Source organism: Dermacentor albipictus, chromosome 10 (genome assembly GCF_038994185.2).
Source record: "Dermacentor albipictus isolate Rhodes 1998 colony chromosome 10, USDA_Dalb.pri_finalv2, whole genome shotgun sequence".
Classification (NCBI taxonomy): domain Eukaryota; kingdom Metazoa; phylum Arthropoda; class Arachnida; order Ixodida; family Ixodidae; genus Dermacentor; species Dermacentor albipictus.
The window spans coordinates 56,754,317-56,769,999 of NC_091830.1; the positions used below are offsets into that span (position 1 = coordinate 56,754,317).

At 51.3% G+C, this 15,683-nt stretch overlaps 1 protein-coding gene across 2 annotated transcripts in view; it reads left to right on the forward strand.

The window, feature by feature from the left end:
• LOC139050398 (uncharacterized) overlaps positions 1-15,683 on the forward strand; it is a 78,416-nt gene that overhangs the window by 21,723 nt on the left and 41,010 nt on the right. For both annotated transcript variants that reach the window (XM_070526703.1, XM_070526702.1), the window contains one exon: positions 6,027-6,158. In XM_070526703.1, the coding sequence (XP_070382804.1) occupies positions 6,027-6,158 (132 nt within the window). The remainder of the gene's footprint in view (positions 1-6,026; positions 6,159-15,683) is intronic.

Genomic DNA, 15,683 nt, shown 5'->3' on the forward strand with positions numbered 1-15,683 from the left:
CGAGGGAACTCTGGCGGGCCTCAATTTTGGCCATGCAGTTGTTTATTTGAGCCATCCAGCTCTGCTTGTCCGTACGCAGTACTGTAATGGCGGCACTGATGCGTCGTTCATGTGCTTCGAGGAACGAGGCGTGTGGCGGATGACAGCCTCCATCTGCGTGGTGGGGGCAGGTTCTGTAGAGGGGCGCCTCTTATGTGGAGGGCTGCGGGAGGGGGAGGCGGCACTAGAAGATGCGGCCGAAGAGGAGGCGGACATGGGGGCCGGAGGTGGTGGCGGTGATGTCTGGAGCGCGATGGGTCATTAGGTTTGGTGAGGGGAAGAGGTGGGGAGGTGGGGGCGCGCGAGCAGCGCCTGCAGCTGTTCTTTCAGTAGGGCAATGTGGTTGCTCTGGGCGCTGCGATTTGAGCTTTGAGCTTTTTTTTATCGGGGTCGGGCGGGGTCGGTGGGGTGTCTTGCCCCTGTAGCGGTGGAAATGAGACGGAGCGGAGGTGAGGGCTGCGGTCCCGGCTTGATCGGGAGCTGGATCGTTGACGGGGACGCGATGAGCGGTTGTCTTTGGCGGATGGTGTTGACTGCACTGAGCAGGATGGCGTTGACTTGGGACTGGATGCGAGTGGGGAGGGACCCCCCCCCTCCCCGGTCGAAGCGGAGCTTACACGGGTGCGACCCCGTGTAATGTATATGCACAGCTCCGCAGCATGGGCAGCGTCCGGACCTGGGCTTGGTACATACGTCGGACACAATTAACACAATAACACGTCGGACACAATTAACACAAGCTTCAGCCTTGGGGCGGAAGGGGTGACAGATAAACAGGCTGCAGTTCAACAACACAGTGCGAGGGAGTTCTTTTGGGCCGACGAGGTGACCAGAGTGGACCGGGTGCGATCCATCTGCCTTGCGTCAGTGATGGCGTAAGTGCTGCTAGGATTCATAGCCTACAAATCCTCGATTATCTCCTCTTGGTTTTGATTGTCCACGGCGTTGTAGATTATGCCGCGGAGGGCGTTGTCAGGTGCGGCCACATAAGTGCGAAGTGGGTACAACTGGGTAGCGAGACGCAACGCAGACGTTCGCACATACTTCCGGGTGCGTTGCTCCAAGGGTGTACTGATGGTGAAAGAGTTGTACGGGTTTATGCGTACGTGGTCCTCGACACGGGCGTCACTGTACTCAACGCTGGCGCTAGGGCAGAGTGAGGCAAGGAGGGCCCCATTGGTGGTTTTGCGAAGATTGAGGCCACCGTCAGAGCGGAAGACGATCTTGTAGTCTTCCACTGGGTGTCGAGGCAGCGGGACGTGGTGGCGTTGGCGGTTAGTATTCAGCGATGGCGAGGTGCCATGGCGGACTTCAGGTTGGCGTTCGTGGCTGAAGCTGCTTCCTTTGGATGGGCCGCACGGTGGGTTTGGAGCATTCGGGACCAGCGAGGGTCGTCATCAAATTCTTGTTGGGCGATGAGTATACTGTAGACTATACTTTACATATCGGCGGCTTCGAGACGAAGGGAGCGAGTGCCGGCGCAGCGGACGCCGGTGCGACGCTAGGCGCAGCTGCACGCTGCGGGCGAGGTGGCGTTGCGCCGAGCGTTAGGCTTAGCTCTGCGTTCCCGTGGCTGCTCAAAATTAGGCCCTGGTGAAACGATGGGCGGCGGGTCCGGGCAGATGAGGTGTCAGCAAGGTCCTTACACCTCCGGGTGCTCGATAGCAGAAACTGAAGAATATCCCAGGCGAGATGCCACAACCAGGAGCAGAAATCGCTGAGCCCATGCGAGGCACGTCCGAAGAACGCCGGGCGTGGGTTGCTTTTCGAAAACTCCAGCGACTGCGATTGTGCCGAGAAATGCACCCGATTCGATGGCAGTGAAAACAAAAAGGCTTGTCATCAGCAGTGCACAATTCATATGGGTTACGGAAACGTGGTGGGCAATAAGATACGGGACGGGGCGGAATCGAAGAAGCCGTGTGGCTATCAGGGCGATCGGTCAAACAGATGGTGTGAAGACCCATGTTTTTCAACTCCTGGCGCGCAACTGCCTCGATCAGGGAAACCGTGAATACAGGTGCGTCGGGGGGGCCTGAGCCGAAGGTAGCCGGATAGGCAGCCTCGATCTGACGCCGGACAATCCTGGTAACATCGCCAGTGTTGCTGGGGCGAGGAGCGTTGGTACAAAAAGATTCCGCTGGGGTTTTGGCAGACGGGCAAACTACTGGTCAATATTTCGGCTTTTAGCAAATTCCAGGTGGCGGCACTCTTCTATAACTGCATCCACCGTCGCCACGTTGTTTAGGGGTATTTCGACTTGGTACTGGATTGGTACCGCGGAACATCTCGTAATACTTCTAGGGTTGGCAAATGCTATAATATGATCCTCGGAAGGGCATACAGAAGTCACATAAACTAGTATTCTGTTGTACTTTTCCAAGGCGAAGCTTTAATTACAGGTAATAGCTAGCGCGGGCCAAGCTGTTTTAAACTGAGACTACGGGATGTGGCAATGGAGCAAGTGTTGCCTCTTAACAGCCGTCTTGGCACATCGGTAATTTTGAAGTTTTCAATGACTAGCTCATCCACTCAAATAGTTACCTGCATTTATATTTACTTCCACTTATGTGTAAGCTCGAACGTCTGATTGTGTAATGCATTAGATAACGTTAACCACAAGCATTTCCAGCTCTCTAGATTTTCGCACTCATTTTTTTCCCGGTTCAATATTGCGGAAGTGTCAAAAATTTCAGCATTCCAGAAACAGAGAGAGACACAATTCGAATGTACTGCATAACATTATTCTCAAAAAAACAATTTTAACTAAAAGAATTGGACAGCAAGGTAATTTGAAACAAAATAAACCCAGTACGCACACGAGATACTCCCAAAACTATCTATGTAGATGAAAATGAACTACACCTCAGCTACACACCGCTCCATAGTTCGACTGAACAAGTAACAATTGGAAACTAGAAAGTGAACGTTCTGACCATCAGCAGTGGTGACGGCGTGGCGTGGTGCAAGTTGTCGCCCTACGTGCTTCTGATGCGGCGTAGCTTTTATGTTTTTTTCTTTCCCAGTTTAAACTACCGTGGATGAAGGTTCAAAAGTCAATCTTGGAGCGCTCTCGCTTCTGTGCGATTTGCCTCCGTAGCTTTGTCTTAATTGCCAAATAAATTTTTTCGTGAGTATACGTGTATTCTACCGCCTATAGAGGTTTACTGACGGCCATCTAGCTGGCGCCTCCGAAAGTATTATTGCACTGTAGTGGCCGACAACCCTTTGCAACAAGGATGGGAGAAGTTAGGGGCCACGACGTTTTCTTCCTTCAGATGTCACACCGCTGCTTCAGCGTTCACAGCTGCAGGAAAGACGCAGTTTTATAAAAGATCGCACATGTGCACAGTGCAACCTGACATGAAGAAAATCATGTTTGCATACCTGCCATACGCGCCCAGCGCACAATTGTAACGAAGCCCCGCTACAGAAAGTGTGGCTCGTGTAAGTAGCCACTTCGTTTTATCGACTAAGAAACTGTCTCAATCGTTATGTTGTTTAGTTTTCCTTTGCCCTAACACTGTTTGTGTACTTCAACAACAAGCACACGCCTTTGGTGCAAACATATATCACTCCACACGGCTCGATGGCGGCGCATATTTTAATGATCTTGCTACCGATGAACACACGATGAATACCGATGTATTCACCGAACTCTGGGGAAATAAAAACTCGGAGTTAGTGCTGCATCGTCCTTCCAGTTCTGCTGCTTACGTCGTCGTTCCCGGTGCAGTTATGCAATCTGAAATTTCCTTAGTGACCTGCCTGGAGGCGCGCAAAGCTGAAGTCTTAAGCTTATGAAACATTTTTCTACTATTAAGGAAGATGGAAGCCGCACGATGCATTTAAAGGCGGAGCAGCATCGGCAAGGCCAGGTATTGTCCTATGGGTCGCAGGCATTACACTGCTACGCCGCGAAAGATAATTAGAAAGAAATCAATAAAAGCTTTGTTTAAAGCAGCTACACAAGAAAAAAAATTCCATCACTGAGTGTTGAAGTCAACTTAATTCGCGAGGTATCTCTTCCAGGTGTAGGATATTGCAACAGAGTCGCATGTTGAATCTGCTTTGATACAGCGTCTCCTCCTTGAGCCCAAAAACCCTTGCCAAAATCTTTCAGACTACTTAGGACGGTAACATATGTGCGGAACCTCCGCCGCTGTGCCTTCCCCTCAATGTCACAGAAAGCTTTCCCTGAGTATAATATCATCAGCAAATGCATACACCGTCGATTTGTGGCTTTTTTGGGGGGTCGCGAGACAACCGTTTGAGTAACGTTGGTTGTTTGAAATCATTTTGGGAGCGCTTCCTGGGCTTTCTCGTTTAACGCCACCACATTGAAACACGGAAAAAAGAAACTGGAGGAAATGTAGTCAGTTCGAAGTTGACGAACGTGTAGTTTTCGAATGCGATGCGCAATTTGACGTTGCAGCTTACGCATTTGTGCAAGTTATTTTATATTTGGATGCGTAAATTTGACTAGTTAGCCAAACATCAATAACACGAAAAATTGAACAGCGTGCGCAAGGCGACTACTAATAAAACGCTGTTGGTTCCATCATCGTGTCTTGTAGCCCCCCCCCCCCCACACACACACCCTTTTTTTACAACAGCACGGACTCCATTAGCTGGGTCACACGCCATACGAAACCTCCTGAGTGATGGTGTTCGCTTTACCGTTTCCCAATCTGTGCAACCACTACAGATCTGCAGTTGGCTTGCTCTGCTCGCTACAAAAATGTGCAGTAAAACAAGAGGACCTGAATATCATGAGTGAACCTTACGTGTGATTTTGAACGCCTAAGTTCTTTATCAAATCAAAACTTTTTATGCCCTTATTGCGGGGCACTGCCGCGCCTACTCGGTCGGCGTCTTGCCGCAATATGTGGGCTGGCGCTAAAAATCCTCATTGTAAAATGGGCTAATTTTCGAGATGGCGTGATTAAAAATGGCCTGATTTGGGATATAGTGTAATCCGCAGTGGCGGGGATAACGTGAGCCCTGCTGGTGGGGGCTTCGCCGTATCAATAATTTACCGAGCAGGTAAGTAACACCTTGCTTCAAATCACATTGCCGAGCATGAACAGGTTACGGGAATTAAATAACCGCTTCACGCCAGCTTCGCTTTAGCGTATACTGCAAATATCTTGGACCTACAGGAGATGTTGAATTGTCGAAACCTGAAGCTGCAATTAAAGCTACTTGCGCTATAACATGACAGGACTTAACTTGGGTGCTCATACAGCTGAAGCACATCAACTCACGTGACATCAATCCCAATATTTTATAGGTAATTGCAATCTTTTCAGTTCCGTTTATGCACACATAGTAAGCATTCCACGCCAGCTGCCTTCAATATGCAAGGTGGCTACACACAGCGACACTTTATGAGAGTAGTTCTACTGACTTTTGCCGCAATATCTTGTAGCTGAACATACGCCATGATTGGAAGTTCGGAGCATACACGAGTCCATACGTTACGTACAAAGAACGATTTACCTAGAAGTACTGCCTTATGTGCCCGTCTGGAACTTGTCGTATATTGTACACAACAAGGCCCTTTATTACTGCATGTCCCTATGCTAGATAATAAACTCCCTCGGCATTGAAAACTGAAATACCACAAATTCATGAAAATGTCCTAATGAGATAGTCGCTCGGTGCAATGGCGACCGTACTAAAGGCTCTCATCATGTATTTAAAGCCGTCTGTGCCAGTGGTGGCTGAGCGGCTTCGACTATACCGCACATGTCGCTTTTTGGATAAGCCGAACTCGGATTCACGGCCTAAACTCTGAGAGCGTTTCCTTCATTCCTCTTCAGGGATTATGTAACTGTTTAATCTCAGGCAATACCATTCGTCGTTGCTCGCCCCAATAGCAAAAATGTCAAACATCGTAGTCACGTGGGGCTAGAGGGGGCAAATGGAGCCGAAAGGTTTGTTATATAACAATATGCGACCCATTGTGGCCTGTTTCTCCGCAGTTGGTGGTGGCAGCACCGTCGATGGCACGGATACTGACATCAACAGCGATCCACTCGCAAATCCGCGTCCCTCGGCAGCAAAGCACCCAATTCCAGCTACCCCAAAACAGATATCTTCTATCCCAACCATTGGTAGGTGTCTTTTTGTTGTCAAAATATGTTAACAATGCTTGATTACATGGTAATTTCACTCCTTGCTTTTTTTTTCTACAAGAGTGGTTCAAGGGGGGCTGCAGATTAAAGACATCCATGCCTTAAGCGTTTAGAGAAGATTTGGATTGAGTGCAGTTATGAAAATGACCAGGTCCACCTTTGAAAACCGTAGTACACTCCTCATTGACTTCAGCTGTAACGTCAGTCTCAAGACATTCTTCGTTTTGTAGCGATACCTACATTACGCCAGGTTTTCGCCTCTTCGCCGTCGCCGCACTTTGAGCCGTGGTCGCAGTGTGTTGTTACACCAGAGCCCTCGATCCTCCAATTATTCGGCTCGTCTCGAACGCCACGCGGCCACCGCTCTTGCCAATGGGCGCTCGCTGCACCCTCTGTATGACGTCACACCCCTCGCTCCGCAGCTCTGATAAACGGGAGTATAGAAGGGGAGAGTTCGCGTCGCTGCCGCCATAGATGAGGCCGCACTATCGATGGTGAGACGTAGGCCAGCACTAAGTTTAATAACATGTCTAACTACAAGCGAAGCCTAAGCGCAGCCGGGGTTTTAGCTATCGCTACTCCACTAGGTTTATTCAGAGCTAAGGCACATCTAATTTATTAAAATCTAATAATTCTCATAGTAGTGAAAATCAAGTGATGGATAGTACTGTAACATAACAAATGCTCTAGGAATGACCAAGGAACATAATGGTCCTAAATATCATGGCTCTGACAAAGTTCTCATTTCCACTATTCGCTTCAGCTAATATCACTCTTCTTGTTTTGTGTAAGTTCCGAACACGCGTATGACAACTCGGGACGGAGCGGTTGCCTTTAATTTTCATACCACTGGTCGCAGATTGTTCGTACACTTAAGGAACCGCTTACCTAAACACAATTCTTGCTTTCATAAGCGGATGTCAGTTTTTTAAAGAGGTCCTCAACCACCTTGCGCTGAACTCTCAAAGAGACCTTGGGACGAATATTTTGCCTCCCAAATAAATTGCATTCATCGGGGTTCAAAGGCATTCTTCGTACTTCTACGGCCGACACGTCCCAGTTGTCACGGACCACCACTCAATCTCCTGGCTAATGAACTTTTGTGACCCATCTAGAAAGCTTGCGCGCTAGGCCAGTAAATTTCACGAGTAAGATTTCGCTGTGTCGTACAAGGCTGGTCGGCGCCATGCTGACGCTGACTGCCTTTGAAGTATGTGAATTGGTTCCACAAACTGTGACGCTGACTACGTTTCTACACTATCTTGCTTCCCTGGCACCGGCTTCGTTTTCCCGACAGCGATGCTTTCAAGGTTCAGAAGCTGAAGTACCCAAGTTTCAGCCATGTTCTTCCGCAACGCGATATTCTGCCTTCGCACGTTGTTTTCGCGTCCGCGAAGGTTTACTCTATAAAAACAACTACACTACAACTGATGCATCCATAACATTGGTGGGTCCGGAGAGCCTTCGTCGTTTTGCTTTACGTATCATGCGCGATGACCCCACTTCAATCCTTCCGGGACGAGCGCTGTCTCTGTACCGGGCTCGAGAACGCTCGTATTGGCGAAAATGCGTCATACAAGCCAACAATACGTTGCCAACATCACTACGTGTCAGTGGCATAAACTCGCGAACAAACATCCTGCCAGTCAACTCCAACATGTGCTGCCTCCAACCACCCCGTTTGAGCAAGCTGGCCTTTCGAACGCGCTACCGCGGGTGAAAACTGGATAGGGGTATCTGTTGACCGCAAGATATGTTAGTGCGACACAGCAGCCAATGCTGCCCTCTCTCTTTTCTTCATTCGCTTCAGAATTCCCCGGCAAGGGCAGCCTCCAGTGTTAGTCAGCGACCGTGGGCCTTGACTGCAGTTCACTGCAGATAAGCTCCTACTCTTGTGAGCTCCAACCTTCTGACATTCCATGCTTTACCATTCACAAACACATGTGCTTACAGAAGGTGCCAGCCGAACGCTTATGCTTACAAATCTATGCCGCATCAAGTCATAGGAATTAGAATGGATATATTTTGTTTATGATGCACGCTTCCCATCCGGCATGGCACCCGACGACTTGCTACTGCCACATCCTCTCGTGATGAAGAGGCTCGTCGGCTTGCTCGTCTACGCACGCTAGCTTCGCATGAATAATCACAGACACGATACAATAGCTGCCGCTTTGGTGTCATCTGTACAGCTAGTTTTTTGGTCTAGTTGGCGACCCCAGCAAGAAAATGCGGTCTGTGAACACATAAATTAGTGGCGCACTTTGATGGCCCTTTTTCCGTGCTCGACCACCTCATCAGGACGAACAATACCAGAGCGCGACTCACCAAAGGGCGACGTTCTGAGCCGACTGAATTTACGCCGGGCTGAAACTATATACCCAGCGCAAATCTGAATGACTCGCCCAGAAGGCTGCGTCTTTATTAGTGGCTTTGGTGGAAAATCTTATTATTGTGGCATATTGTGTTGAATTATGCATTTTTAGGTGCCAAAACTACGACTTCACTGGGGTTCTTTAACCTGCACCTGCATCTTGCGTCCTGCATCATGCGCAATTAGAAACCCGGGTACAGCTACCTATTGAAACAAACGTGATATTCGCGGAGGAAATGAGCCGTCTATTCCGCCACGCCGACCCTGAAATGCCCGAGGAGAAGAAAGTTCGCTTACTCATCCGTGGTGTGAAGGAGGAACGTTTTGCCAGAATGGTACGAAGCCCTACGAAGACCGTCGACGAGCTTCTTCGCGAGGCCACTAGCATCGAGAAGGCACTAGAGATGCGAAACCGACAATTCGACCACCGCAAGAACTCCACAAACTACGCCGGAGTTCCGTCACTGGCCACCGACGACCTGCGCGAGACTATCGGAGTGGTCGTGCGCGAGGAGATACAGAAGCTGTTCCCATCATCACAGCACCAAGTGGCTTCGATTGCCGACGTTGTACGTGAGCAGCTGCAACAACAACTAGGAGTAGCCTCGGAATTTCGCAGCCTCAGCAGCCGGCGATGACCTACACCGCCGTCACCCACCGTCGAGGTCCCCCTCCAAGTACGCGCCAGGGCCCTGTAACACCGCAATTCCGTCGACCAGCACCGCCACCGCCAGCCCACCCGTCGCCCAGCGCAGCTACCCGAGGAAGATAGACGTTTCGCGTGCTTTTGACCACCGCCCCTCTGCTACCACTGCGGAGAAGCGGGTCACGTCTATAGACGATGGCCATACCGGGAGATGGGGCTGTGAGGTTTCGCCGTCAACGCTCCGCGCCCGCAGCAAGGTGATATCGCGATATCACTCTCGCCATATCGCCCACTACCTCGCCGCTACTCAGCGGAGCTCTCGACGACCGTCGCGTTCGCCATCACCAGGCCGCTACCTGTCGCCGCAGCGCCGACGATACACTGGCCCAGCCCGGGGCCGGTCAGCGAGCCCATATCCGGAAAACTAAAAGCAGCAACCAATGGAGGTGCGGTTGCTGTTCGTCGAACTGACGAAGATCCTCCACCGCCGAAGAAGAGACCGAAGAAACTACCTCGACGACATAACGACACGCTGCCATCCCGACGAAGTCTGTAAGCAAAGAATACGACGACGAAAGATGACCTGACGACGCGACGTTCCAGCTTCAGTTCAACGCGACGCAGCAGTGATCCGACGCCAAGACCTTACTGGAACGCCAGACAAAGAACAACCGACCTCAACGTGCTTCTCCACGGCCACGCAGTTACCGCCTTAGTTCACACAGGGGCCGAATACTCCGTAATGAGTGGACACATCGCCGCTCAGTTGAAGAAAGTTAAAACTGCATGGGAAGGCCCTCAAATTTGAACCGCTGGAGGACACCTCATTACGCCGACTGGAATCTGCACGGCAAGAATAACCGTTCATGACCGGACTTACCCTGACACCTTCATTGTCCTCCAACAGTGTTCACGAGACGTCATTTTCGGCATGGATTTCCTGAACCTACACGCGCAATCAGAGACCTGAAGTCCAAATCAATGGCGCTGTCGGAAGAAGAAGCGATACCGCCGGAGAGTTCTTGTAGTCACCACGCCTTGATTGTTCTGGAAGATCAAGTGAGCATCCCGCCTCGCTCGAGCATTGTTATTTCGGTCGCCACCGCAATACCCACTGACGTAGAAGGCGTCATCGAGGGCGACCAGCGTCTACGGTTCGGCCATGAAATTTGCGTTGCCAGAGGAATCGCTCGACTGCGCGGAGGAAACACGAAAGTGTTGCTGTCAAACTTCAGCCAGGAGTTCAAGCACATCAACAAGGGCACGACGATCGCATACATCGAGGATATTTTGGAAACCAGCAATGCGTTTGTCCTTTCGGTTTCTGCAGCATGCACCCCGACGACCCTACTTCCCGAACCAGACTTCGACATAAATCCAAGTCTCCCCATGACTAAGCAACAGCAGCTGAGAAGCTTACTTCGACGATAAAAAGAGTGCTTTTCGACGTCATCAAGGATTCTAATCTCGCCAGTCGCAAAGCATCGCATAATAACCGAAGAGTGTGCTCGACAACTTCGCCAGAGCCGTTATCGAGTTTCTACTCGAAAACGTGAGGCTATAAGGCGCCAAGTCGTCGAAGTGCTCCGAGACGCCATCATGCAGCCGTACAAAAGCCCGTGGGCATCTCCTGTAGTCTTGGTGAAGAAAAAGGACGAAACACTGCGTTTCTGTGTCGATTATCACCGTCTGAACAAGATCACGAAGAAGGACGTATGCCCCCTTTCACAAATAGACAACGCATTGGATCGGCTCTGCAGCGTTAAAAACTTCTCGTTGACGGACCTCAAGTCTAGCTATTGGCAAATAGAAGTCGACGAAAGAGACCGCGAAAAGACGGCCTTCATCACCCCAGGCGGCTTCTATGAGTTCAAGGTTATGTCATTCGGACTGCGCTCGGCGCCTGCAACGTTCCAGCGCGTGATTGACACGGTTTTAGCAGGATTGAAGTGGCAGACCTGTCACGTTTACTTGGATGACGTCGTCGTTTTCGCCGGAAATTTCGACAATCACCTCAGGCGGCCTGCGACAGTACTAGAGGTCATTAAGTCAGCAGGGCTTACTCTGAAGCCTGAAAAATGGCGCTTACGATGCGCTTCTGTTCCTAGGCCACGTAATCAGCAAATCTGGTGTCCGTCCAGACCCGCAAAAGACAGCTGCCATCGCACAGTTCCTGCAGCCCATCGACAAGTAGGCAGTGCGTAGGTTCCATGGCATGTGTGCCTACTACAGGCGCTTCGTCAAGGACTTTTCACGCATCGCTCAGCCGTTGACACGTCTAACTAAATGCGATGTTGTGTTCAAGTGGGAAACGCCGCAGGCTGATGCATGCAGTCGCCGCCGGTACTTCCGTACTTCGACGAGTACGCTGATACAGAAATCCATACTGACGCCAGTAGTCTAGGTTTCGGTGTCGTTCTAGTTCAGAGGAGAAACAGAGTCGAAGAGGTGATAGTTTACGCTGACTGGCCACTGTCGAAAGGGGCAGGCAACTATTATACGACCGAAAAAGAATGCTTCGCCATCGTTTGGGCTACAGCTAAATTTAGCCCTTATCTTTATGGCAGGCAACTCAAAGTCGTCAGGGATCATCACACGTGGTGTTTGCTACCGTATATAAAGGATCCTCCAGGACGACTCGCGAGGTGGAGCCTCAGACTAAAAGAATACGACATCACTGTAACCTACAAGTCCAGACAAAAAGACTCCGATCCCGATTGATCCACCGCTGGAAGTTGGCGAGAATAACGACGCCTTCCTTGGAATGATAAGCGCCGAAGACTTCGCTGAACAGCAACGAGCAGACCCGTAGCTAAAAGGCCTCGTCGAATATTTGGAAGGGCGCACCGGCGTTGTCGCCAGGGCATTTAAGCGCGGATTATCTTCCTTCACGCTTCAAAACAATCTACTCGTGAAGAAGAACTTCTCACAAGTCCGCGCCAACTACCTTCTTGTTGTTCCGTCGGCGCTGCATCCAGAAGTACTGCACGCCCTACATGACGATCCGACCACCGGACACCTCGGCTTCTCCCGGACGCTATCGAGGGCACAAGAAAGGTATTACTGGCCGCGCCTAACCGGCCAGTAATAGACATGCCGAGACTGTCAGTGACGCAAGGCACCACCCAGTAGGCCAGCCGGATTACTACAGCCGGTCAAACCTCCTTGCCTACCTTTTCAGCAGATCGGGATGGACTTGTTGGGACCGTATCCGACGTCAACATCCAGAAATATGGGGATCATCGTGGCGGCAGACTACCTCACCCGCTTCGCTGAAACTAAAGCTCTGCCGAAAGGCAGCGCAGTCTAAGTGGCAAAATTTTTCGTCAGAAGCCTTCAACTCCGACATGGCGCCCCAGAAGTCCTCATTACCGACAGAGGAGCGGCCTTTACAGCGGAGCTCACCCAAGCCATTCTTCCGTAGTCAGACAAGGCGCGGGAGGACAACTGGCTACCACCCACAGACGAATGATATTACGGAGCGCCTGGATAAAACCTTCGAAGACATGCTAGCAATGTACGTCGACGTTTAACACAAGACCTAGGATGCTGTCCAGCCGTAAGTAACCTTCGCTTAGAACACGGCGGTGCAAGAAACAACAGATATCACGCCGTTTATGCTGGTTTACGGCAGAAACCTGACGACGACGCTCGACGCCATGCTGCCGCACATGCCTGAGGAGGAGAATCTTGACGTCGCTGCCTATTTCCAGCGTGCCGAAGAAGCCCGACAGCTCACCCGCCTACGGATCAAGAACCAGCAGCGTACCGACTGCCGACAGTACCACCTCCGACGCCATTTCGTCGAGTACCTGCTCGGTTGCCGTATTTGGGATTGGACCCTATTACGTCGAGGAGGACTCAGTGAGAAACTATTGCGATGTTACTTCGAACCCTACACGATAAACCGACGTGTTGTTGAACTGGACTATGAGGTCGTGCAAGACACCATTTCGCAGTCACAGCGGTGCGGTGCACGATCTGAAGTGGTCCACGTAGTGCGTTTGAAGCCCTTTTACGCACGCTGACCAACTTCTTTAATTGTTTTCTTTGCTATGAGTGGTTTTCTTTATTACTTTCGTTTGTTTGCAGCATCGGGTCGATGCTTTTTATGTGGTGGGTATTGACACGTGTACTTGTCTTTATCGGGCGACACGTTTCCCCGCCTAACAAATGCTATCGCGCCAGCATGCAAATGGAGGCGCGTACTGCAAATCCAGTACGCGCCTGCATGTATCGGAAGTTTCTGAAATGTTATCGATGGTTGCATTCGCTGTCTGTGACCGAACCTTGTGAAAACTGATTGCATGCGTGCGTGACGCGAATAATGTAGAACTTTGCGGAAGTCACGCGGGTCCCAGCCATTAGTCTGGAACGTTCGGTGATTGATGTATAAAAGCCGACGCGCATGACCCGCTGTGATTTTCGACGATCGCCGACTGTGTTCGCCGCTCTCGCTGTGTTAAAGTGTAGCCAGTTTTGTGGGCACAGGCTCGCCTACTAAAAGCTAGTTTTGCCTTTCACAGTATTACTGCTGTGTTCTTTGACCGCGCGGGCATTAAAAGCAAGATCATTCGAGGGGCCAGGATGCCTCTGATGACCGAGGAAGAGGCAAAGATCGTCGTCCGGCCCAGGGGGGGCCTGTGTATCAGCAAGTGCAGACCTACCGCAGTCGCCGACGCGATATAGCAGACTGCCGCACTCGATTCGGCTTCGCGAGACACCGACACAATGTGTCCCAACTTTCAAGAAAACTTAATGGTGATCACCACACCAAGCAGGGACAACACTTCACGCTACGTTGGCATCTAGGGCATCTCCGTCGACGGTCAACGTTTCGAGGTGAGCGCTTACGAGTCCGCCCCCCACTACACGTGCAAGGGCGTCATCCGAGGCGTCTCCCTTACCGACGGGCCCGCGGTTATCACCGAAAAACTCGCCAACCCGAGAAATCCCACGGCGCTGGGCGCCAAAAAAATCAAGAACACCGGCACCATGGTGGTCCTGTTCTAGGGGGACGCCAAAGGGGTATGGCGGCACTATCTTCAGGTGCACTTTATTTCGCAAGCATAGGTGCGATCTCAAATGCACGCTGTGCGGTGGCGACCACCTTACCACCGCGAAGGAGTGCAAGCGACGATTTCAGACGCCATATCTCGTCAGGCGCTGACGGGGAAACGCTCCCACGCCCTCAACGCCGAACATTTCCCGCCCATGGAGGGCGCGAATCAAGCCCGGAATCAAGAATCAAGCCCGGCAAGCATCGCCTGAACACCAATACGGTCGCCGCCCATCCCGGCCCAAGGGACCTGGATCTCCCCAGGTCTCGTGGCCACTCCAGGGGTGCACCAGGAGCTGCTCTGTGTCCAGGCCCGGGTCGATGTCAAGATCCCGAGTCCAATCCAGATCCAGATACATTTCCAGGGGCGGCCTGGGTTGCACAACCCAGCCAGCATCTGGACCTCCGCCCGCCTCCACACATTTGGGGAAGCAGCCGACCCTTCTTTGGGCCGATCTGGCACGTCCCAAGCCCGGTGCCAATATAGAAGCTGCTCAGGCACCTCGTATCTGCCCGCACCTAGAGCAAGCTAGGGACGCGGAAGTCATTCGCTTAGGCAACAAGAACGACGACCTCAAGAGCACGATCAAGAGGCTAGTTAACGAAATGGCAGAGATTCGGAAACTGGTTTCGAATGCGTCGGATAACGGTGCGCCAGGCAGGGCCACAAAGACTCCAGTCCCAGCCCCAGTAGACAGTACTGCGACGTCCTCCACACGCAGACCAGTAGTAAAACAAACAGGTGAATCGGGAGCGTTGTCCGTAGAAGTCAGCGAGATTCAGCAAACTCTCATTGGGCTGGTAGATGGCCTCAAACAGGTCACTGCTAGCTTCAGTTGTCTCACCCATAACGTTCGTCAAATACAGGTTACACTCGGAGACCGCAACATGGGCCTTGGAGCTCTCGCTGATCGCATCGACGCCATTGAGGCGCGAATGGCTGAAGCTAAAGCCATACTAAAGCCATACTAAAGGAAGCTAGACTTCAGTATCCACCCAGAGCGGCGACAGGAGGACCCAGTCTTTGCGCAGCCCTAACTACCCGTTAGGTGGTAGTCCATCCGGCCCGCTATAATGGATCATCAGGACCAAAGAGAGTTTTCGCATTTAGCAATGGAACTGCAGGGTGTATTCTAGCAAAAAAGCTGCTCTGCAGCAGTTCTTCAGACAATTCGCTGTCAAACCTGAAGTCATTGCTCTCAGGAAACATTAGTCTCCGCCGCCTCGCTCCAGGGCTGCAGGGTCGAGCCGGGCCTGCCCGGGGGGGCGAGGGATTTGCACCTTGATTGATAAAAGGCTGTCTCATCTCACCCACGAACTCAAGCAGGCGAGTGGTAGAATTGAATATGTCATATGAGAGTTCCTGCTCCACGTACCACAGCATAATCAGTGCAGAAACAGCGTGTTCGCCCTCAATATCTACAG